Source organism: Meriones unguiculatus, chromosome 1 (assembly GCF_030254825.1).
Source record: "Meriones unguiculatus strain TT.TT164.6M chromosome 1, Bangor_MerUng_6.1, whole genome shotgun sequence".
In the NCBI taxonomy this organism is placed as follows: domain Eukaryota; kingdom Metazoa; phylum Chordata; class Mammalia; order Rodentia; family Muridae; genus Meriones; species Meriones unguiculatus.
In genome coordinates, this window is record NC_083349.1 from 107,207,202 (window position 1) to 107,231,282 (window position 24,081).

The 24,081-nt window shown below is 42.7% G+C and overlaps 1 protein-coding gene across 4 annotated transcripts in view; it reads right to left on the reverse strand.

Moving 5' to 3' along the window:
- Clip4 (CAP-Gly domain containing linker protein family member 4) overlaps positions 1-24,081 on the reverse strand; it is a 69,549-nt gene that overhangs the window by 45,226 nt on the left and 242 nt on the right. Inside the window, exons 1-4 of one of the 4 annotated variants that reach the window (XM_021647157.2) lie at positions 22,825-23,031; positions 15,181-15,328; positions 1,147-1,286; positions 729-822 (exon numbers count right to left, since the gene is read on the reverse strand). In XM_021647157.2, the coding sequence (XP_021502832.1) occupies positions 729-822; positions 1,147-1,286; positions 15,181-15,313 (367 nt within the window). In that variant the 5' untranslated portion in view covers positions 15,314-15,328; positions 22,825-23,031. Of the gene's footprint in view, positions 1-728; positions 823-1,146; positions 1,287-15,180; positions 15,329-22,603; positions 22,762-22,824; positions 23,032-24,081 lie in introns of those variants that run through there. The other 3 variants (XM_060364677.1, XM_021647158.2, XM_021647156.2) reach the window with 3 other exon arrangements.

The window sequence follows — 24,081 nt, forward strand, 5'->3', positions numbered from 1 at the left end:
ATGTGAATAAACACAATGAAGATATTCACTGTGCCATTACTGAGTAAAATTCTGACTGCCTAAGAATACGGTAAAAAATCATTAAAATAAACTAAGACTTCCATACTATAGAATAGAATGAAGGCAATAAAAGCAAAATGCAAAAATGTTTGGACTACTGTTTTGTCTTGATCTCATTTTTAGACTATAAATGTTTTGATTTTATGGAAGTATGAGCACATTGTGGATTACAAGAAGAAAAATCCCTTCACCACTAACAATTTAAGAAGTTCTATATTAGACTGTCGAAACAAGGAAAACAACCATAATATAGGATCTAGGAGTAAGGGCTGGTTAATCCCTAATAAAGCACAGAAGAATAGCAACTTCAGACATGTTTCATAAGTAGAACTAGAACTCAGACATAAGCCTGTACCCTACAGTCTTGAAGGCATGCTATGCTAGAAAACCGACCTTGACCAGCCTTGCTGGAAACTCTCTGGAAGATTCTTGGGTGGTACAAGTTACTCTCAACGACTGGGCAGTTAGGCACAAAGCCTACTATAGAAAAATGCTGAGACGTAATCACAGACATAAAGACTTCCCCAGGGGAAAGGACAAAGTTTTGAGTAGACTAAACTGAATCCTCATCGACCCAGCAGGTGGTCAGCTGGGCACCCCACGCAGGTCACTGGCCAGCAACTGATGCTACACAGGCAAAGACAGCGAGGAGCGAGCCACATACTCACCGATGCCATGAGCTCCAGACTTGCAAGTGTAATGTAACAGAGTCATATCCGTCAGTCCGTCCCTATCATTCACATTGCAGCCTCTCTTAAGAATCTGAGGAAGGAGGTGAAGTAACAGTAAGGGCACCTGAAGGCGTCATAAGGCATCGAATTATCTTTTTACCTAAATTTACATATAAGCGTGCAAGCCTTCCTAAGCATATACATCTATAGTTCAATTGAAATCTTCCCATCTGGGCTGCACAGGCGAGAAAGGAACCAGTGGGAAGTGTGCACAGCATGCCCACGGCTCCGTCAAAAACCGGAAATGCAGACAGACTACACAACTACGATTGGCTTCTCCCCACCAGGATCTGGGAGAAAATATTCTAATCATTAGCCTCAACCGTACAAAGCTCCACCCGCCAGGCACGCTTACCTCATTTCCAATAATGTCAATGTTTTGCTGGACCTGAGGAACCCATTGTCTTAAAATAGCAAATAATTCTGAGACTGAAGTTTTGGGATCAAAGAGAATTTCCTGGCATGATGCATCATTAGGATCAAAGAAAGAAAACTCTGAAATACAAAACGGTACGAACTGAATTTATTAATGGTTTCTAGCATTTTGAAAATAAGTAACAGGGAAAAACATGCAACTGATACATACATTTTCAGAGGCTAGGGGGGGGAAAAAAGAGCCAGATAACATTAAGCAACTCTCAAAACCAAGAATGAGGTGTGCTTAAAATGTCCTGACAGAACCATGTTTGTAGCAGCTTTATTTGTAATAGCCAGAACCTGGAAACAACCCAGATGTCCCTCAATGTAGGAATGGGTACAGAAATTGTGGTATTTTTACACAATGGAATACTACTCAGCAATCAAAAACGAGGAAATCATGAAATTTGCAGGCAAATGGTGGGATCTAGAAAAGATCATTCTGAGTGAGGTATCCCAGAAGGAGAAAGACACACATGGTATATACTCACTCATATAATCCTATAAGATATGATAAACATAATGAAATCTATACACCTAAAGAAGATAAACAAGAAAGAGGACCTGGGGTAAGATGATAAATCCTCACTTAGAAAGACAAATGGGAGGTGCAATGGACGTAGGAGAAAGCAAGTAACAGGACAGGAGCCTACCACAGAGGGCCTCTGAAAGACTCTACCTAGCAGTCTATCAAAGCAGATACTAAGACTTATAACCAGACCTTCGGCAGAGTGCAGGGAGTCATATGAAAGAAGGGGGAGTTAGTATGATGTGGAGAGGATAGGAGCTCCACAAGGACCAAATATATCTGGGCACAGGTATCTTTTCTGAGACTGACACTCCACCAAGGACCATGTATGGATATAACCTAGAACCTCTGCTCGGATGTAGCCCTTGGTAGTTCAGTAACCAATTGGTTTCCCATAGTAAGGGGAACAGGGACTATTTCTGACAGGAACTCAATGGCAGGCTCTTTGACCTCCCCACCCCCAAAGGGAGGAGCAGTCCTGCTAGGCCTCAAAGGAGGACTTTGCAGCCAGTCCTGAAGATACCTGATAAAACAGGGTCAGATGAAAGAGGAGGAGGTCCTCCCCTATCAGTGGACTTGGAAAGGGGCAGGGAGGAGATGAGGGAGGGAGGGAGGGCTTGGGAGGGAATGAGGGAGCGGGATACAGCTGGAAAAAAAAATTCCAGGGTATATGACAACATCCTATTTGTGGGCCAGAGAGATGTCACAGCAGTGAAGGCATTTGAAACCAAGCATGAGGACCTGAGTCCTATCCCCAGAACTCATATGCTGTAATGTCAGAATTGACTACACAAATGTTAATTAAGTAAATGTTTTAAAATCTAAAAACAAACAAACAAAAATGTCCTGACAGTAAGGCTTCCAAGCACCACCCATATAAAACCAGATGTGCGAGCACAGGTCTCAAATGTGCAAGTGTGATTTCTAAGGCACAGAGACATCACCAAAGTTCATCAATATTTTTCTCTCAAAACCCAAATGGCAGATAGCAAACTCACGTCAACAAGTACAACACAGTTGTAAAAATAAAGGTAGCAAGTAGGAAGTCTGCGTGTTCTCTTTACTCCTCTGCATTTCTCCAGTGTTTAATAAATACGTATCAGTTATTACCCACCAGATAAGTATGAGGTGAAATGCCACGCGTGGTGGTCTGAACAAAAATGACCACCACAGGCTCATAGATTTGAACACTTGGTTTCCAAGGAGCAGCACTATGTGAAAAGATGAGGAGGTGTGACCTTATCTGAGGAAGTGTGTCACTAGGGGTAGGCTTAAAGCTTGAAAAAGCCCATTCCAAATTCATAATCTCTCTTCCTGCTGCCTGTGGATCCCAATGTAGAACTCTCAGCTGCTCCTCCAGCACCATGTCTGCCTGCATGCTGTCATGCTTCCGCCATGATAGTAATGGACTAAACCTCTGAAACTGTAAGCCAGCCCCCAATTAAACACTTTCTTTTGCAAGAGTTGCTGTGGTCACGGTGTCTCTTCATATCAATAGAAACCTGAGGCACCATTCCAACAGACAAGGAACTGGTAACCAGCCATGCAGGGATGAAAGGAGAACCCAGGGCGCAAGGTGGAGAGTATTGTTCTAGAATATGCACTAGTGAAAGCACAAGAAAAACCTGAAAGGGTCATCTCAGCATTTCTCAGCATGCCTCTAAGGGCTGGTGAAAACCAGGTGGCATCTTAGGATCGAAGAGACTGGCTTGTGAAGGAACATAACCATTCAGAAGAAAATCAGATTCTACTGTCTTCATCCAAAAAAGAAATCACAAAAAGGCAGAAAAAAAATACTACTGGGAAACAGTCCAACCAACATTTGCTGAGCACCTACTGTTTCACAAACAGCATGTAAGTCTCCAAAAATCGTGATTTGAGCTTTGCCTAAGTGAAAATCAAAGCATATACACACAATATGGCTCAAAGTCACACAACTAAGAAGCGACAGCACAGGGTGGAAACCAGGTCTGTCGTTCTCGTGCCTTCCTCAATTCCACTTCGATGAACTCCTTGACTTCAGACTGTGACAGCAGACACAGTACTGGGACTCCTGAGTCCTTAAGTTTGTCTTCTCTTGGCTTTCAACCTGTTTGGAGAGAGATAACCAAAAGGCGGAGAGGCACAGAACTGAGAGTTCCTATGAAAGTACAGCAGCCGTCCATTAAGAGAGTATCAGCTTTCTGATTCTGTGCAGGCCCTTTACTGCAGCCACCTAGTAAGTCATTCTGTTCTATTTAAACAGGGAAGAAAGAAAGCATGTGATTCCCTGTGTTTCAGTGAAGTTGATGAAAAATGAGACCTCTCCAAGTTAAGAATCCTTAGAGATGCCAAGAGTAGCTGGTACACATCTGCAATCCTAGCCTCAGAGAGGTAGAGGTAAGAGATCAGGAGTTCAAGGCCAGCCGTGGCTACCATAATAAACATAGAAAGCTCGAGGTCAGCCTTGGCTACATAATAAACACAGCAAGGTTGAGACCAGCCTTGATTCATCATAAACAAAGAACAGCGTTGGCTACAAAGTAAGTTTAAGGCCAGCCTGAAAAAGAAATAAAGAATCTAAAAGCTCTTTTAAAAAAAAACCTAAAGCATGGATGGGTTCCACATGGTCCAAAATCAGCTACTGATCAGTAACCAGTGCCTTTTGGGGAGAATGTGTGAAAGCTGGCATTACAGTGCCAACTTTGGGAAGCCTTGAACTGAAGCGAGACGCCAACCATAAGGCTACTCTTGAAAACAATGGTTCCTGAGCCTCTTGGAGACCACGAAATGCAGTCTTTGATTTGTGTGACAAGTTTCTAAAATCTAAACGACTCAAAACAGCACCTCTGAAAGGATTACTAGAGCATGCAAATGAAGCCATAGATAGAAAGCTGTGGCTGAGCGGGAAGCCTCAGTGTCTGCCAGGCATGCACAGTGCCCATCCAGCTTCCTTTATTGCCTAGTTGCTGGCTAATTTATGACAATTGAACACGGGTTAGAGTCATCTGAGAGATGGGAAACTCAATTAAGAAATGTCTCCATGAGATCTGGGCTACCAGCAAGCCTGTGTGCCATTTTCTTTATGAATGATTGATGGGGGAGGGTCCAGTCTACTGTGGGTGTCGCCATCCCTGTGCTAATGGTCCTGGGTTCTATAAGAAAGCAGAATGAGCAAGCCATGAGGAACAAGACAGTAAGCAACACTCCTCCATGGCCTCCCCATCAGCTCCTGTCTTCTGGTTCCTGCCCTGTTTTGAGTTCCTGCCATGACTTACTTTGATGATGGACAGTGGTATGCATGGGTAAGCCAAATAAATCCTTTTCCTCCCCAGGTTGTTTTGGTCATGGTGCTTCATCACAGCAACAGTAACCCCAACTCAGACAACCAGGGAGCCGTGTATTGCTATTCTACCTGTCGCACCTCTAAATTTTAATATAAAAGCTAAATATTTCTGTTCAGGTCTGCTCACGTGTATTTGTGTCATTAAATAGATGCAAGGAGGAATTATTCCTAAAAGATCCAGACAAGTAAGAATTATTACAAAGGCTTCTCAGGACATGGTTTTAGTACATGAAAATCCTATTCGTTTACTTTCATTCGTTTAGTTGTCAGCAAGAACTTAGCATTTAAATTTCATTCTACCTGGGCTTCCTACACAAAAAAAGCTCACATATAAAAATGGGAATTACTACTAATTAGCTTATGCTGCCTCTGCATTTTAAAAAGTCCTGAGTTTAAAAAAAAAAATGGTTAGCTATGTAAAGTCTCAACAGTTTTGAGGATCACATAAGTTGAAGTCTATTATGTTGGTATAAATCTACATAACAAAATAAAAATCAATTGCTAAACCTATCCACCTTCAGTCAGAGGAACGAACGATTATCTGCACTTAGTGAAAATACCTTGTGCTACACAGAAAAAAAAACTGTATGTTGAAAAATTATGCCTAGAAATTATAAAATGGTGCATCCAACAACCAAAAGAGTTCAGGCACCAGCTGAGAAAATGTATTGCAGATGAAGATAGTCTTTACTGAGGAAAAGGACAGAACCAAATGGCTCCCGGAGGTTGGAGAGGTAAAAGGACCTTGGTGTGAGCACAAAGGCCAACACTTGAGCTGATCTGTTGCCAGGACATTTTCTTCCAGTGAGGTCTTTTCCTCTGGTCTTTTCTTGGTGGTGTATGACAGGCCCTTAATTTTGAAGGGTTCCTCTTAGGAAATAAAGATTCTGAGTTTGTCAAGGTAATTTTCTGTGCTTTGTGCACTCTGAATGCTTCAGCTTTTTAACTGAAAGAACCAAGGGGTTTTTCTCATCTTCTTTGAAACTATATGGATTTTTCTATTTGTCTTTTAAATTTCTGTCACTTTAGTTGAATGGGAAACTGTTAAGTATGACCCTATTTAATCTCTTGACTTTTTTTCAAATATATCTTTTTTTTAATTAATTACAGTTTATTCACTTTGTATCCCAGCTGTAGTCCCCTCCCTCATCCCCTCCCATATCCCTCCCTCAATCCACTGATAGGGGAGGTCCTCCTCCCTTCCATCTGACCCTAGTCTATCATGTCTCATCAGGACTGGCTACATTGTCTTCCTCTGTTGCCTGGTAAGGCTGTCCCCCCTCAGGGAGAGGTGATCAAAGAGCCAGCCACTGAGTTCATGTCAGAGACAGCCCCTGTTCACCTTACTAGGGTACCCACTTGGACACTGAGCTGCCATGGGCTACATCTGAGCAGGGGTTCTAGGTTATCTCCATGCATGGTCCTTGGTTGGAGTATCAGTCTCAGAAAAGACCCCTGTGTCCAGATTTTTCGCTTCTGTTGCTCTCCTTGTGGAGCTCCTGTCCCCTCCAGGTCTTTCTATCTCCCCCTTCTTTCATTTGATTCCCTGCACTCTGCCCAAAGTTTGGCAATCAATCTCAGCATATGCTTTGATACCCTCCTGGGTAGAGTCTTTCAGGGGACCTCTCTGCTAGGCTCCTGTCCTGTTCCCTATTTCCTCCCTCTTCCAATGTCTATCCCCTTTGCCTTTCTGAATGAGGATTGAGCATATTACCCAGGGTCCTCCTTCTTGATTAGCTTCTTTAAGTGTACAGATTTTAGTATGTTTAGCCTATATTATATGTCTAATATCCACTTATAAGTGAATATATACCATATGTGTCTGTCTGCTTCTGGGATAGCTCACTCAGGATGATCTTTTCTAGTTCCCACCATTTGCCTGCAAATTTCATGATTTCCTTGTTTTTAATTTCTGAGTAGTATTCCATTGTGTAAATGTACCACAATTTCTGTATCCTCAGCTGAGGGACATCTAGGTTGTTTCCAGCTTCAGTCTATTACAAATAAAGCTGCTATGAACATAGTTGAGCAAATGTCCCTGTATACTTGAACATCTTTTGGAGTGGTATAGCTGGATCTTAAGGTAGCATTATTTATTCCTAATTGTCTGAGAAGGCACCAGCTTGATTTCTAAAGTGGTTGTACAAGTTTACATTCCCACCAGCAATGGAGGAGGCTTCCCCTTTCTCCACATTCTCTCCAGCATGTGTTGTCACTTGAGTTTTGGATCTTAGCCATTCTGATGGGTGTAAGGTGAAATCTCAGGGTCGTTTTGATTTGCAGTTTCCTGATAGCTAAGAATGTTGAGCATTTCTTTAAGTGTTTCTCTGCCATTAGATATTCCTCTATTGAGAATTCTGATTATCTCTGTACCTTATTTTTTAATTGGATTACTTGGTTTGCTGCTTTTTAACTTCTTAAGTTCTTTATATATTCTGGATATTAGCCCTCTGTCAGAAATAGGGTTGGTAAAGATCCTTTCCCAGTCTGTAGGCTGTTGTTTTGTTCTGACGACAGTATCCTTTGCTTTACAAAAGCTTTTCAGTTTCATGAGGTCCCATTTGTTGATTGTTGATCTTAGAGCCTGTGCTGTTGGTGTTCTGTTCAGGAAGTTGTCTCCTGTGCCAATGAGTTCTAGGCTCTTCCCCACTTTTTCTTCTAACAGGTTTAGTATGTCTGGCTTTATATTGAGGTCTTTGGTCCAAAAGCAATCTACAGATTCAAATTACCAACACAATTCTTTATAGACCTTGAAAGAAAAATTCTCAACTTCATGGAATAACAAGAAACCCAGAACTACTAAAACAGTTCTCTACAATAAAAGATCTTATGGAGGTATCTCCATCCCTGATCTTAAGCTGTACTAGAGAGCAACAGTAAAACTGCATAGTACTGGCATAGAAACCAGCTGGTGTATCAACAGAATCGAATAGAAGACCCAGATATAAACCCACACACTTATGGACATCTGAGTTTTGACAAAGAAGCCAAAACCATACAGTGGAGGGGAAAAAAAAAAGATAGTATGTTCAACAAATGGTGCGCATCTAACTGGACAGCTATAGGTAGAAAAATACAAATAGATCCATACTTATCACCCTGAACAAAACTAAAGTTCAAGTGGATCAAAGACCTCAAAAAAATTTTTTTACAACAAACTTCTCAAAACTCAAATTCTAAAGTCACTCTGACTTCACATTAATTTGGGGGTTTTTCAGAGAAACCCAAACTTTTCAAATGAAAATTATTTTGTTCCCCTTCCATAGACACAGAGAGAGAAAGAGAGAGAGAGAGATGTTAAACTAATTAGACTTATTTGCATGGGAAGAATTATCAAGCAAAAGTAAAACTAATTAGAGGCTGATGCTGTATGTTCAACTGAGCAGCTTAAAATGCTGACAAATAGCAAGTGCTGCTTAACTATCTTTATGACAGGTGATACTTCGCCCTCTATGTTAGAGACAGATGACTGACAGATGATAAATATCAGTGAATTGTCCAGGAACTCTATGGAATTCTTAGAAATTTGATAGGACCTGATATAATATACATATATGTATGTATAATTATGAGTTTATACACACACACACACATATAAAAGCTAGGATTTAAATTACCTGAAATGTTACAGAAATAACCACTTTTCTAGTTTTAGTTTAGTTTTGTTTTGTTTTCTGAGACAGGGTTTCTCTGTGTAGTCTTGGCTTTCCTGGACTTGCTTTGCAGACCAGGCTGGCCTCGAACTCACAGACATCTGCCTGCCACCTGCCTCTTCAAGTGCTGGGACTACAGGCATGTGCCACTGTGCTCAGAAAATTTTTATTCATTTTATGTGTATTTGATCTATCTGCATGTACACCTGCATGCCAGAAGAGGGCATCAGATAACATTATAGACGGTTATGAGCCACCATGTGGTTGCTGGGAATTGTACTCAGGACTTCTGGAAGAGCAGATAAAGCTCTTAACTGCTGAGCCATCTCTCCAGCAGGAAATGACCACTTTTCTACATCAATCACATTATAATGCACTCCCATTAAACCTTTAACCATGGTCTTGACTCCTGAATCACCTATAGCTTTTTAAAAAATTTTACACCAATGTCTTCCTGAAAGCTTTATAAGCATGTTTTATATAACTGCAAGGTTTATAGGAAATCCTGTAAACTACTGGTTTCTGGTAACTTAAAGATTGTACCACCAGGCTGGATGAGACCTTCCAGAGCCCCTGGAAAGCTCAGTGATTAAGAGGCAGTGGGCCTAAGCTCAGCAGAGCAAGACTCAAAGAACTGCCAGGGTAAAACTACACTTATGACCTTGTTTGAAATATTTCTGGCACTTCAATGTTCTGTTGTCCAGATTTAAAGTGCTCTTTTCTCTCTCTCTCAAGACCTGTAACTTAGCAGCAGTTTGGAAAAGAAAGCCTTTATAAAAAGAAGCAGCATTTTTTCTCTCTGAACTCATCCCTCCCTCTGAATCCAGGATTCACAAGGTCTCACTGAGTGTTCTTCATTTTCATGACACTAAGCTCGAAGAACCTGTTTTCTTTCTAACAGGCCATAGTGTACAAGGCTTTGGCTTGCAGTCTTGGCCTGGAATGAATTTAACAGTCTGCTCTGTGCCTCCATATTTACCAGATGGCCTGAAGGAATCTGGCTGACGCCATGGCGCCAATGAAGCCTGTTGGGTATCATCAGAGCTCTGGCTGGAATGTCCTACTTGAGAATAAGCACAGAGCTGGTTTTTCTGATGCACTTCTGGGAATAAGCAGGCCAAGTTTAAAACAGAGTAGGCTGGTTTTACAAGCAAGTTAATTTGACTGTGATTGTCTCCGGTAGGAAACATGGATGGGAAAAGAGTTATGCCTCTGTAGAGAAATATGCAGCTCCCACTGTCAGACTCTGATCCTACATGCCTTTGTGGTTTTAGCTATCTGTTAGCCTGACTAGATACTGTGTGTCTCCTAGTTTTCCTCCAATATCTGGCCAGGACTTAGCAAACTGACATTTCCAATTTTCTCAAAGTACCTTTCCTTTGATTTCTCTAGGCTGAAGCTAAGTACCCGAGTGAACCTCAGATAGTCACTGCAGTTCACATATGAAAAACCTTCATGCCTTCTGCTAGGTAGGTTACTTAAAGAGTTTGCCAAAGTATCAGATGACATCACCAAACATTCAAACTGGAAGTCAGGGAAGTCCAAAGTACTGTCCTCGCCTCAAGGTCTAAGCATTCAAACAGGAATCCAGAAACCCAACTGTCTGGATGTGGTTTAGAGCATTTGTTCCAAACGTTAACTTTGAACTGTCCCTTAAATACCTGGTGGCTAATGTCACAAAATTGGGGAAAGCAGTATTTCTCAACCTGTGGGTCACAACCCCTTTGGGAGTTGACTGACTCCCTTCCACAGGGGTTGCTTAAAACCATCAGAAAACATAACTGTTTACATTATGATTCATAACAGCAGCAAAATTACAGTTATGAAATAACAACGAAAATAAGTGTATAGTTGGTGTCACCACAACATGAGGAACTGTATTAAAAGGTAGCAGCATTAGGAAGGTTGAGGACCACTTTGGTAGAGGTTTAAGTGTTGGTACCTCATGAAAGGAAATGTTCTCGTGTTCATCATGTACTGAGTGATCATGATGAGTTCCATTGTGAAAAGCACTAATAAGATGAGAGGATTAATTTCCACCAGGTTTCAGAACTATCCTATCTTATCCTATATTCTGCTTCCAAAGGCCCAAACATCTGAACCTGGCTTCCTAGAAAAGACAACAACAAACACTGCACTTGAATCGCAATGGAATCCCCTATTACAACAGCCTATAGACTCTTCTGCCAGAACTGTATGATGCACTTGGACGACTTACCAGATTAACCAGGAAGCCTTCCCTCGGGCATGCCATGCACCTACCTGCATCACTCAGGAAACCTGGATCTGACTGTGGCCCACTTGTGCTTCTCAGCTTCAAGATGCCTATGTGGACACTCTGGCTTCAAGGCACCCCTGCGTGCTAACGCCCTCAGACAGGAACCCTCACAATCTCTCCAGAATGTTTCATCCTCTTGAGTCTTAAATCCTTTTAAATCTCCTCTAACTTGGCAAACAATTGCCACTGCAATCAAACAATGAAAACTGCACGAGCAGGAGTCCTCGGAAGAATCTGCTGAGATGGCCTCTAGGCATCCTGAAGATGCCAGGGAAAGGGAAGGAGGAGAAGAGAGGACTGAGAAATGGGCCAGAGCTGCCACCCTATCAAGTCAACAGAGAAGCATCTGGAAAAGCAAGTCAGTAAGCAACCCGGAGAAATGCCCTACAAGGCTTCTTAGTCATGAATTCAGGTGTGTGTCTCAACAACAGCAGTTAATGGGTTTTGTTTTTCTGGTTTAATTCATTCACCCATCCACTAGTCACTTTCATAGGACATTTCTAATGGGGACATTTCTAAGCATTTGAGTACACACCTGAAGAGCCTCTTCTGCATGCTCTCCAAGAATGTGCGTTCTTTGCTGAGAAGAGAACAACACTTCCCCAGGGATGAGCTCCCTAACTGGAAGTGGTCAGCCCTGAAATCATACACATACAAGCAACACGAAATGACGCAGCAGGTTGTACTTACATAGTTCTTGGGGGGAGGGGGTGAGTGGGCACATGAGTGTGTGTAACACAATAACACTTAAAGGAAAAGAGGCCATGAATTTGAGAGGAATGGGGAAGGGTGCTGAGAGGGATTGGAGGGAGGAAAGGAAAAGGGAAAATGGTATAATTACATTTTAATTTTAAGTATTTTTAAATGAATGCCCATTCCAGTACTGATGGTACTAGGGCAAAATGATGAACTGTCTCCTTAGAGGAATCAATGTAATATATTTATAAACAACTAAATAAATGCATTAAGGTCTGAATCCTATACTGATATAAATAGATCTCAAAATGTGGATCAATTAAGAATTATACATATATTTACATAAAACTGTAAATATACAAACTGCTGCTACCTGTTGTTCATAGGTCTTCACATAGGTTACGAAATACAATTATCTAATTATGCACACTAAAAGAAGACAGTCATTACCTCTGGGACAGGGGAATAGTGCAGATGCAAAACACAGGGAATTTGAACTGCATCTGTTTGAAGTTTTGTTTTGTTTTGTTTTAAGCTAAGTCAAACAATAACTATGTCAAAAGTTCACCATACCAATGGTGGATATGTACTGATTCAAATGCATATAGTCAAATGGATATTTTCTCCAGGAAAAAAAAATCCTACGTTAAAAAAGAGAAATATAATGAGGAAAATATCCCATACCAAAACAGGCATGACAAAAAATATGAGTCTTATATAGAGAAAATTTAAAAGTGCAGGGACGTGAGCAGAAAAGAAACATCACACTCCTGGACTGGAAGCGAAGCGATTTAAAGCTGCCAGTTCTCTACAGAGCCTTTAAGTCATCTTGGAGACAGCTTTACTCTTGTTCCGTGTCTGTTCCAACACTAATGGAGACGAGCACCTCGGGATCTTGTTACAGTGTTGACTCTGACCTACTAACTCTCTGCTGAGCCCCAGACTACCTTTCTAATGAGCTCCGAGATGCCATGCTACCAGCCTAAGAGACAGACAGTAGCAAAGATCTGCAAAGTCAAGGCAGGAGAAATAAGCAAGGAGTCTTGAGTGAAGAACATCAGCCCTGGGTTAAGGCAAACCTGTAACAATGCTTCAATAATTTAAAACAGTCTAACGGGTTGGAGAGCACTGGCTGCTCTTCCAGAGAACCCACATGGCAACTCTCAACTGTCTTTAGCTCCAGTCCCAGAGGACCCAAGTCCCTCTTCTGGCGGCACCAAGCATAAACATGGTTGCATGGACATACATGCAGAAAAACATGCACACAAATAAAATACTTTTAATTTAAAAAAAAAAAAACACTCAAATGACAAGAAAGGAGGCAGCTCCTCTAAATAATAATAGAAACGGGTTGCACTTGCTAAGTGCTTGGCTAGCAGGAGGGATGGGACTCCTCCTCCTCTTTTTATTTTGTTTTGTTTTGTTTTCTATAAGGAGACAGGTCTCCTTATAGCCCTGTCTGTCTTGGAACTCACTCTGTAGACCAGGCTGGCATAGAACTCACAGAGATTCACCTGCCTCTGCCTCCCAAGTGCTGGGATTACAGACGAGCTCAATCAGGCCCAGCACTCTGTGCTCCACTCTTTAAGAGGAACATGGGTACACCTTAATAAGAAAACACCAGAAATGAAGAGCCTAGAAGTCCTGACCACCAAAATTGGATAAGGATACTAGATAAGGATACTAGACTGTGTGGTCAAAGGAAGTATAGACCAAGAGAAATGTTCAAATACTTCAAGTCCCTGAAGGCTCTCTCACATAGCAACAAGTCCCAGAGAGCGAGCGTCCAGGGAGACACATTGTGAGTCCACAGTGAGAAACTATTTTATAACTGAAGCTTCTTCACAATGAAAGAGATCATTCACTAGTTTCTCCGTGTGGCATTTTAAGTGAGACATCTCCAATACGACTCAGGCATTTGAATGCTTGTTCCCCAGCTGGTGGCTGTTTCAGAAGGATTAGACATGGCCTTACCAGGGGGAGTATGTCACTGTGGATGGGCTTTGAAGTTTCAAATGACTCCCACCATTTCCAGTGAGTTCTCTCTGCTTCCTGTGTGGGTCAAGATGTGAGCTCTCAGCTGTTCCTGCTGCCATGCCTGGTGCTTGCTGCCATACTCCCCCACTACGAAAGTCATGAGTTCTTATTCCTCTGGAACCATAATCCCAAAATAAGCCCTTCTTTCTAAAATTGCCCTGGTAATGTTTTTGTTTTTGTTTTTGTTTTACCACAGCAATAAAAAAGTAAATAATGTAATAAAAGGTAACTGATAGACAGTAAAAAAGTAACTAATCTGCAAGAGGCTGTAGGCCTTTGTGAGAGGTCCCACACATGAAATGTCTATTGGGAAAGCCTACACAGGTGCCAAGCATCTACCATCCTAAGAACAGAAGCTATGATTTCTTCAGTTAGGCAAGGGGGTCAATACTCGTTATCACCTTCCAATGTATGTGCTCTGCAAACATGAAGTAGCTAATGCCATATGACTGCCTTACCCTTTATTAGGTAAGCCAAATAAAACACGCCTGCTATTCCATGCTGAGGCCTGATGGTCTAGTTAAGGAAATAAGGTAACTCTAACTCAAGATAACGTGTCATAAGCAGGTCTGATGTCCTTTTGTTCTTGTTTCTTCCACATACCTGATTTTGTTAGAACCGAAATAAATACAATTGACATTAGTAAGGGCTACAGACAGATAATCTAGGATCTGGGCACATAAAGTCCTTGGATAGTTGGCATGGGTTAACACCTACAGAATCTGAATACAGAAGAAACACACTTGGAAATGAGGAAGCACTAAAACAGATATGAGGGTTAATTTAAGGCAAATTTCCAGGGTAGTAACTTTAATATGCTAATATACTAATATTCAAAACCTGAATTATCTATACCTCCAAAAACAATCTGAAATGGTGACCGATTTAACCTGAAAACTCTAACCACCGTGGAAATGTAACAATTTTATCCATTTACCTCCTAAAATTATTTATTCATTTTTCTTATAAAATATATTCTTAGGAAGAATAAATCAAAAAGGACAAAAACTAGATCCCTTCCAACTTTACATTTTACAAAGGAAACTTAAATGAACAGTTTCAACAGAAGCTGATTTCATTCCAGCCTCCAGGAAGATCTCACTCTCCCTGCCTGAGCACATGGGTGATTTTGCAAGTCAGTATGTTTAGCCAAAATTAATACATCAATAGAAGAATGGTACATGTTTAAGCACCATTACATTCTAAAAATAAAGTCCTCCAAATCCATAACAGTCCTTAAAATCAACACTTTTACATAATAAAAATGCTGACAGCAGAAATAAAACATTGAGCTTAAGAGGCAGAAACTGTGATAAGCAATTGTGTTTTAAAAAAAAAAAGGAAAAAGTTTGAAAATCTTATTTAAAAATCACAGCAAATGGTTTCAGAATAGTATGAGAGCAAAGAAAGCCTAAAACAGGAGCACAGTGACAACAGACAGACCCGTGACATACCACAGTCTGAAGGCATTGGTGCTGCGGAAATGGAAAAGATAACCGGCGTGTCAGAGCCCGTGAATAAAAATGGGTATCTTCCGATCAGAGAACTTCCTTCCAACGGGAAATCCGGGAGGTCCTCTATGGTCATCTTCTAGAAAACCACCTATAGTGGGAAGGGAAAAATCAGACTGTATTTCCACTTCATTAGTGTACAGCTTAAGATGGCTGCCTTCAGTTACAAAACCCTGACGGCCTTGTGTAGTTACCATGACATTTTCAATGTCTGAGTGAACAGTTGTTTAAGACCTGTGTATCGCTTCCCACAGCCTTGCACCACCAGCAGCCCAAGTATTGTCTAATACAAAAAGCCTGGGAGAGGTAAGTGTTAATAGATTTTTTTTTTTAATTAACTTCCCACTAAGAGACAAAAACTTGTTTACAAGGCTGAGCTGGCCCAAATGGGCAGCATTAAAGAAAGGCACAGTGCCCCCCCAGAGATCAGCCTTAGCTCTCATCATGCCACACGGGTTTCTTCATCTGCCATGGGAGCCCACGCCACAAGCTCATCATGCGGGAAGACCCATGTTCGGCATGTTGCCTTTAGTTTATGATATCCCGGAAAGCACCACTGAAACTTAATCATGTCACTTTCACAAATCTAAGAGGCGAATGAAACTGTCCCATATAGCAACATGAGGTCTGTTTACTCCATCTTGACAGGAGGGCTGTCAACTCATATGAACCTTCTTCCAGAAAACATCAGCATGTAGACGAATTTTGTTCTGAATTAGACCTGCGTTATGCCCAGGTTAGATCTCAGAAATAATGTGGAAAAGCAGAGACAATGCTAAGTGAAGCTCAACTATAGAGCTAAAAACTTACTTTCATTTTATTCTTTTCTGAAATATCATGAATCCTCATGTTTGTTTTTAGATATAAGCAAGGCCGAATGATTTTAGGTTCTATTCAATACTAAGAACACAAGTTAAAAAGTTCACAGCTTAATCTAGTACGATATGTACCACATGTATGATTCTCCATGTGCTTTGTAACATTCAGGGTAACATTCAGGCTAGTCTTATGTCAACTCGACAAAACCAGTCTTCTGGGAACAACTCTTAATGATGGAGAAAATGCCTCCATCAGATTGGCCTGAGGGCAAGCCTGTGGTGCATTTTCTTGATGGATGACTGGTGGCAGAGAGCCCAGCTCACTGTAGGCAGTGCCATCCCTGGGCTGGTGGTCCTGGGTGCTTTATGAAGTATGCTGAGTAAGCCATGAAGAGCAAGCCAGTAAGCAGCACTCTTCCATGGCTTCTGAATCAGGTCCTGCCTCCAGGATCCTGCCCTGGAGTCCCTGGATGATGAAGTACAGACTAGAAGATGAAATAAATGTACACAACCCAGGTTGGTCTTGATCATGATGTTTTATTCACATCAATCGAAACCCTAACTACGACAGCATCTTTAACTAACCAAACCACCTTTACCAGCCCACTCGGCTCCAAGGAAACGGTAACTTGGAATCAACTGGTTTCCTTCCCACTTAATTCAGACCTTTTTTCTCTGTGAATAGAGGAACAGTGTGCTTTCTTTCTTTTGGCTTAACGCATATACACTTATGTGCATAGGAATGGTACACTTTAAACAAAATAGCCTGGGTTCTTACTGTACTAAAGGAATCTTTGTTGCGGGAGCAATTGGTGCTGAAATTACTTGCCACCCAATACATGAGATCTTCTGACATTAACCTTGCCACAGAAGCAGGTGCGATATAAGATTAGTGTTAAACAGCAGAGGTTATCTTGATTATCAAATCAAAACTATAAGGTACACCTAAGACAGCCAGCCCCTTCCTTCACACCACACTTCCCCATTGGTAACAAATCTGCATAAATATTCCTTACAGTAGGTAGGAAACTTCCTTTAGGAACAAAAACCAAAAACATTTAGTAAACCTCCATTACTGTTACCACACACAAGGCCCTGTTCTAGGTGCTTCAGAGATTACAAAAGTGAGTGACCAATGGACCGTGCGTGTTGGGAAGCTTAATAGCCTGTTTTATGAAATGAAGTATCACTGATGAGCACAGTATGACACGAAGAGGGTGTGCTCCCATCCGCAGGTACCAGGAAGCTTTGCCATGGGCATGTCAAAGAATCAGAGCATAGCCTGAGCTGAGCCTTGAAAGAAACTAAACAGAATGGCATACTACAGCATATGAGGCTGGGAAAGCAGGCAGACGCAAGGCTAACTCCATTTCAGGATTGGGGTGGGGCTTGGGGTTTTGTTTTGTCTTTTTGTGTTGTTTTGTTTTGAGGGGGAGGTAGCTACAATAGTTCTGGACTGGCAAACAAACAAACAAACAAACCACTCAGTTCCATAAGCACATGGAAACTAGCATACCAGGAAAGACAGGCACGCTTAACGTAGTATTTTAGGAAGAGTAATCTGACTATAGTCACACTTTGGGGACTCAGTTTTCTATCCTCTTAATTTGTCAGCGAAGTGATGAAAAAAAATTGCTTGCTGTGATCCCCAGAGTACCCTTCAGTTTTTGCAGGTTGTCAAGACCCTTAAAGATTAACTGCATCTAAAGCCAAGGAGACAGCTCAATGGGGAAAGCTACACAAGTATCAGGACTGGAGCTCAGACCCTCATGACCCATGTTAAAGCAGGGTGGCCATAGTGGCCCACCTGTAATAATAACATTCAGGAGGTGGAGACAAGAACTCCACAGGGCAGGCTGCTTTCCTAGTTCAGAAAAATCAAAATCTCAGTGCCCAGCAAAAGAAGCCCTTGGGAAACTACCTTGGTAATAAAGTAGAAAACTATGGAGGAAGACAACTGACACCAACTGCTGGCCTGAAGTATGCACACATGTGGGCATGGATACATATGTGCACACACACAATAAAAACAGAACTACATTTTATAGAACTGTCAGCTACCACAAGAACAAGACCAGCATCTTGTACACACAAAATAAACATGAACATTCCAAGGTGGAAAAAAATAATCCACACAGAATCCACACTTCCTTGTTTCACATGACACTTCAAGGCCAGAGATGCTACAGTATTAGCTAACCTGCATGAGGATCATTCTTTGTATTTTTGCATCTTAACAGCATGTTACCTGGTCCCATTTCTTTACCTTCTTGGAAAAAAAACAAAAACAAACAAAAAAAATTCTTTCATTTCACCTCAAACTACACACTACACAAGTTTTCACATACTCTCAGAATCTTTCCCCAGAAACAATTTCTAAAACTAAAGAGATATAGCACTTGGAACCTTGGTCAGGTGTAGAGATACATTGATCTGAGCTGAGTACGTATTTTTTCCAAAATCTCCCATGGTTGATTGATAAGAGCTGTTTTGAAAGAAATCATCCCTGATTAACTGGTACAACCACTTCTGATAGTTTCAGTAACTAGAACTAAATTGTCCAAACTTTCGGGCAGAGAAGAATTCCAACTTATTCTACTAATCAAACCACTTCTGAGTAAATGCTCCGACAGCTCATGACATTCCAGGGAGCCTGATCCTGCCTTAACACATCAGTAATGAGAAACTAACTTCAGACAGGTTTGGGGCTGTCAGGCCTCGGAAGAAAGCCATCTGAGGCCAAGGAATCCCTTCAGAATTGTTTATTTCTGTGATGCTGGGGATTGAACCCACAGCCTCACATCTATGAGGCAAGCACTCTATCACTGAGCTACACCCCAGCCTTTTCCTCAAATGTGTTTGAGATATAGCTAAACAGCAGCACACTGGAGCTTCTTGACTAACAAGGAGACCCAAACTGTGTCCAAATCTATTAGAATCACAGTCATTTCATTCCGTTTCCCATCGCGGTTGGTCATGGTGTTTATTTTCATGAAATTCCAAAACGAGACTAAGTATTCACATTCTACAAACGCAACTCCAATGATCCTTCTATTTGCAACCTATAAAACATCCATCCACTAACTATACATATGCTGTAAGTATGTGAACCTTTATTTTCATAGGATTCAGAAACAAACCTAAGCAAAGAAGCCTGTAAAGGCATGGCTCCTGTAACCCTTTCATTTGCTACCAACAAAACTTTGGAAATGCAGCCCTGGAGGCCCTAGAGAGAACATCAGACACCTGCCCTCGAGTCACCCAGCCAATAAACATTGTTTCTCATTAAGTCCTAAGCTGTGGTTTCAAAGAAAAAGTTATGCCCTTGTCCTCCTGCAGATTCCAGCCCAGGGCTACATTGCTACAAGAAAGTGCAGTTATTGTACAGTGAGTACTATGACTGAGGAATGCTGGGAACAAAGCAAACACGGATATAAGACAGCATACAATTTGGGGGCCCTAATATAATGAAGACCTGGGATGTCCAACTAGGTAGCTACTAGCTACGTGTGGGCTTTTAAAATTAAATTAAAACTTCCACTGGTCTAGCTCAGAGATTCTTAAAATGGTGGGCTGGGGGGAGGGGTGGTTCAGACAACTAAATACAGGGTATCATAAAAAAAATGGCAATCTGAAATAATTCAGGTTTCTAAATGCACAGTCACCTAAAACTAACACAAAATCAAATATGTAATATATCTGTAGGAACGATTATTAATATTTAATATTGATTCATATGATTAATAAGGTGGCAGCTATTCCTTTAACCTGCTATTATATAAGTAAAAGGCAAAGAAACCTGTTAGGTTTTTAATAAACCTTAACACACTGGAGCTGGGTGGATACTAACCCCTAAGTTACTTTACTGCCTCCCAGGCCACCTCCTTTAATCTTTCCTAGCTGGGCTGCTTCCCATCCAAAATCTCCACAAATTCTTGCACATGTTCTGCTCCAACAGGCCAGTCCTCAGAGCGAAGCTGCTTTTGGCCATGTGCTTCTAGTTCATGCTTCTAACCCACATCGACCTGCTCCTCTTCCTCCTTCCTCTCCCTCCTCATGGTCCTTCTGCCACACCCAAGCCCTCAAACCTCTCTTCTGCCCAGTCCAGACCGTGGGCAACTTTATCTAGCCCTTCGGGGATAATTTGGGAGGCAAGATTTACACAATGTCATTTCGGATACGTGAGAATTTGCTCGTGGAATTTAGGGGGCAAGCAATTAACACTTGAACACATAGGAGCTTCAGATCAACCCAACATATATCCAAGGTGTTTTAGACAGTGCTTACAGCGTTACCACGTGACCTCACTGCAACCTTGGCCCTAAACACAGTGTGCGAACTCGGCACCGCGTATGCGGGCTTGCCATTCGACCATCTGACGATGCCTGAAATAGCGCCACCCAGACGCAGGTGTACGCCATCATGGGCTGCAGTGTTTTTACAAAGGGTTCTGCTCTTACAGAAATATAACGGTTTAATTACAAAGGACAAAGACTTTTAATAAGTTCCCATTGTCTTTTCCTCTGCATGTAAGCATCAAATTAGCATATTTCAGAATTAGATTTTGTTGGAATGTTGATTTCACTAATGGCTGTTTGTGTTCTAAATTTAAAAAAAAAAATCATTAGCTGGGCATGGTAGCACATGCCTTTAGTCCCAGTACTTGGATGACAGAGTCAAGCAGATCTCAATGAATTCAAAACTAGCCTGGTACACAGTAAGTTCCAGGACAGCCAGACCTATACAGTGAGACCCTGTCTCTAAATATATAAGTACAAAAACTTGAAAATTAAAAATCCCTGGTGCTAAAGAGATGACTCAGCAGTTGTGAATACTGGCTACCAGGTTCATTCCCACAACCCACATGGCAACACCAGTTCCAGGGGATCCAACAACTTTTTCTGGCCTCCACAGGCACCAGGCACATGCACACATGCAGGGAAAACACTCATGCATATAAAATAAATCTCTTTTAACTCATAAATTAATTCTGGCTTTGGATTAGAAAAAAAATTACCAGCAACTGCTGAAAGGGTCCTAAATACACATATATTTATTTATGCATATTTATAACATTTTCTACTTATGTTCATACAAAACAGCATTGTCAGCACCGTAGATCAGTTCTGCAAAATGTTGAAGATGTTCTGCAAAATGTTTCATATCTTGCAGTACCAAATGTTCACCAGACTTAAATGTAAAAATAAATAAGCTCATCATCTCTTTAGCATACAAATTTGTTTTCATCGTTAATAGTAAAATCATATCTATACCTTTGTTCTAAAATATATAACGTACTGTCTGTTTGGTTTGAATGCCTGTTTTATATACCTGGGACTGTGTAATATTCCCTGCATTAGCTCTATCTGAATATTCAAAGGGTCCATTTGCACGGGGCTTAGGCCACCATAACCTGAAGGGCACTTCACCTATCGACAGTCACTCCCCTGACCAGCACTGAAGAAAAACTGCTCTGCTCACTCTTCAGAGAACAAACAGCTTGGAGATGCCTGGAACAAGAAATAAAGGCTGATGTGCCAAGCAAGCTTGCAGCAGCATAATTGTAAATAATTAAGAGAACAGTAAGACTAAAAGCAACCAGATGCTTAAAGGGTTTTAACAGAGAGATGGAGTGCGTGGATTCCGTCAACTCAAGCTCACTAGTATTTCAAACCTGCGACTGTTATAAGCAAAATGGCACCAATATAATCAATGCGGGGAGGTTGTTTGTTTGTTTAAGGCCTTGCTGTTGGGATTATATCTGGGAAATGGGATCCTGGAAATAAATCCAAAGAATAGTACACCGGGTGCTAAATCTACAAAAGAGATACAAATACTTCAGTTGTTTGTAAAGAGTCCATCTTTGATCCTAAGCACTCCCTAACAAATGAAAGCATTACAAGAAAAAAAAAAATCTTCATGTTAAAACGAAACTAGGATGGTTTTGCATCATCGTCAAAATGTACCAAGCTGGAATCCTGCTATTTCCAAGTCTCTACCTTCCCTCCAGTCTCCTCGTCCCACGCCACCTGCTCTTCCGCCAAGCAGTCAACTTAAACTCACACCTGACAAAAGTCAAAGCAAGAGTTAACCGCAACTGAAGTATTTGATGGACGTCTCCACTGAGGAACACATTTCAGAAGAATTTCAGTCACTGTTTTACTCAATGCTGGTGCTACAATGTACCCACAGTGTAGCCAGGAACACACACCAAAATAGCATTCTGATACATGTCAAAACATTGTCTCCGAGCTGATCTGGAATCCCAAAGGCCTACGCAGCGTCTGGATAAAGTGAACCACCTCGCATCTCTAGCTATGAACCTGTCTTGCTGATCCACGCGGATCCGGATCAGAACAGGACAGGTCTCACTCAACTCACACCCTCCTGCAACTTCTCAGTGCGAATGAGTCTGAAGGAATCTCCGGGCAGCTAGGCGGGGCAAAGGCAGTTTCGTTTTGAACACGCGTGGCCGGGGGTTTCTCAATGATCTAAGTCAGAAGGGGCGGCGAGTGAGAACCTGAAGAGGCCCGCGTGTAGGAACCCACCAGGGTGCGCAGCCCCGCGCGCGGGAGCTACTCCGGGCGCCGGCGGAGCGCGGGGGCCCCAGCCGGGCACCCATCTCAGCCGGAGAGCAACCGACGCGAGCACACACGTCCCCGGCCGCGTCCTGGGGAGGCCTCCTCCGGGCGCCTCGGTGCGGCCCGCGCCGCCAACCGCCCCGCGCGGCCCGGCCTCCCGGCCCCGCCGCCCCCAGCGTCCCGCCAACCTGCCTGCTCCGGGTCCCCGCGGAGCGCCGGCTGCGGACGCTGGGGCGCAGAAGCGAGGCGCAGGGGCGCGCTCCCGCTCTCCCGCAGGGGTCCCGCGGCCGCTGCCGAGCCTCCTCCAGTCGGGCAGCTGCAACCCGCCGCCGCCTTCCACGCCGCGCGCGCCGGAACCGGGCCCCACGCGGGTCGGCGCGCGCGCGCGCAGTGCAGCCGCGCCGGGCTGCGTGCAGGCCTCGGCTCTCGGCCCCGCGCACGCGCCTGCGCTCGCTCGCCTCCCGCTAGAGCCCCTGCGACCCGCAACAGGGGTCTGAGGCAGCTGCACCTGCTGTCGTTTAGAAGGCTTCCAGGGAGGCCTGACGTGCAGGGCACAAGTGGGGGATCTGTCCAGCGCAGCACAACCAGGCTCTAAAAGGAAGCTTGGCTGGCCTGGATGGTGATTTGGAGCTGCAGCCAGCTTACCCTCTTCTTTCAAGCTCTTAGTTAGTTGGCCCAATTTGACCTCCCCTGCTCCCCAGCATCCTGGGCTGGAAGAACTCCTGCCTACTGCGTCTTGTAGCCAGAGACCACATCTTACCCTTTTTAGATAGTGTGGCCATGCATGGCCTAGGGTAAGATCCATCAGTCAGTTACCTGTTTCCAGGTCCTGCTTTGAAAACCCTTCTCAATATCCAGTTAAACAATTACAAAGGAAGTGTGTCAGCCAAGGGAAGAAGTGAATAGTCAGAGCAGGCACTTGCTTTCTGCTCCCTCCTCAGCTACCTTCTAGTCTCGTCTCATCCATCTTGCCATTACCAGAAAGAAGTGCAACTGACCCCTAACAGATGTGGGCGCTGACATTCTCCTTTCCCGTGCTGCAGAAAAGTGTTGACCTTTAATAGAGAGACCTAATGTGATCGTGACTGCAGTCTGTAACCTTTAGTTAAGAGTGTCACACCACAGCCATGCTCTTCGAGGCCTCACAAACTATTACACTGTTGGTGTTTCTTCGCTATCATGCGGTATCATGATAAGAGAATATGTGAATGGATGTCTATCAGCATCCCTCCAAGACCAGAGCATCATTTTCTGTTAGAACTATTCGCTCTAGAGAATAGGAGAGCAAAGACAAAGACTTTCTAGTCGCTTTAGTTCTTACGACATTCTCCCACCAAATGGCCTTAACTGGATACTCCTAAGAAGGGACTCAGTACCTCTTAAGGTAGCTTAGGCTAGCCTTTTGGAAAACATCTTTCTCTGGGAGCTAAAATCCAGGGTTGTTT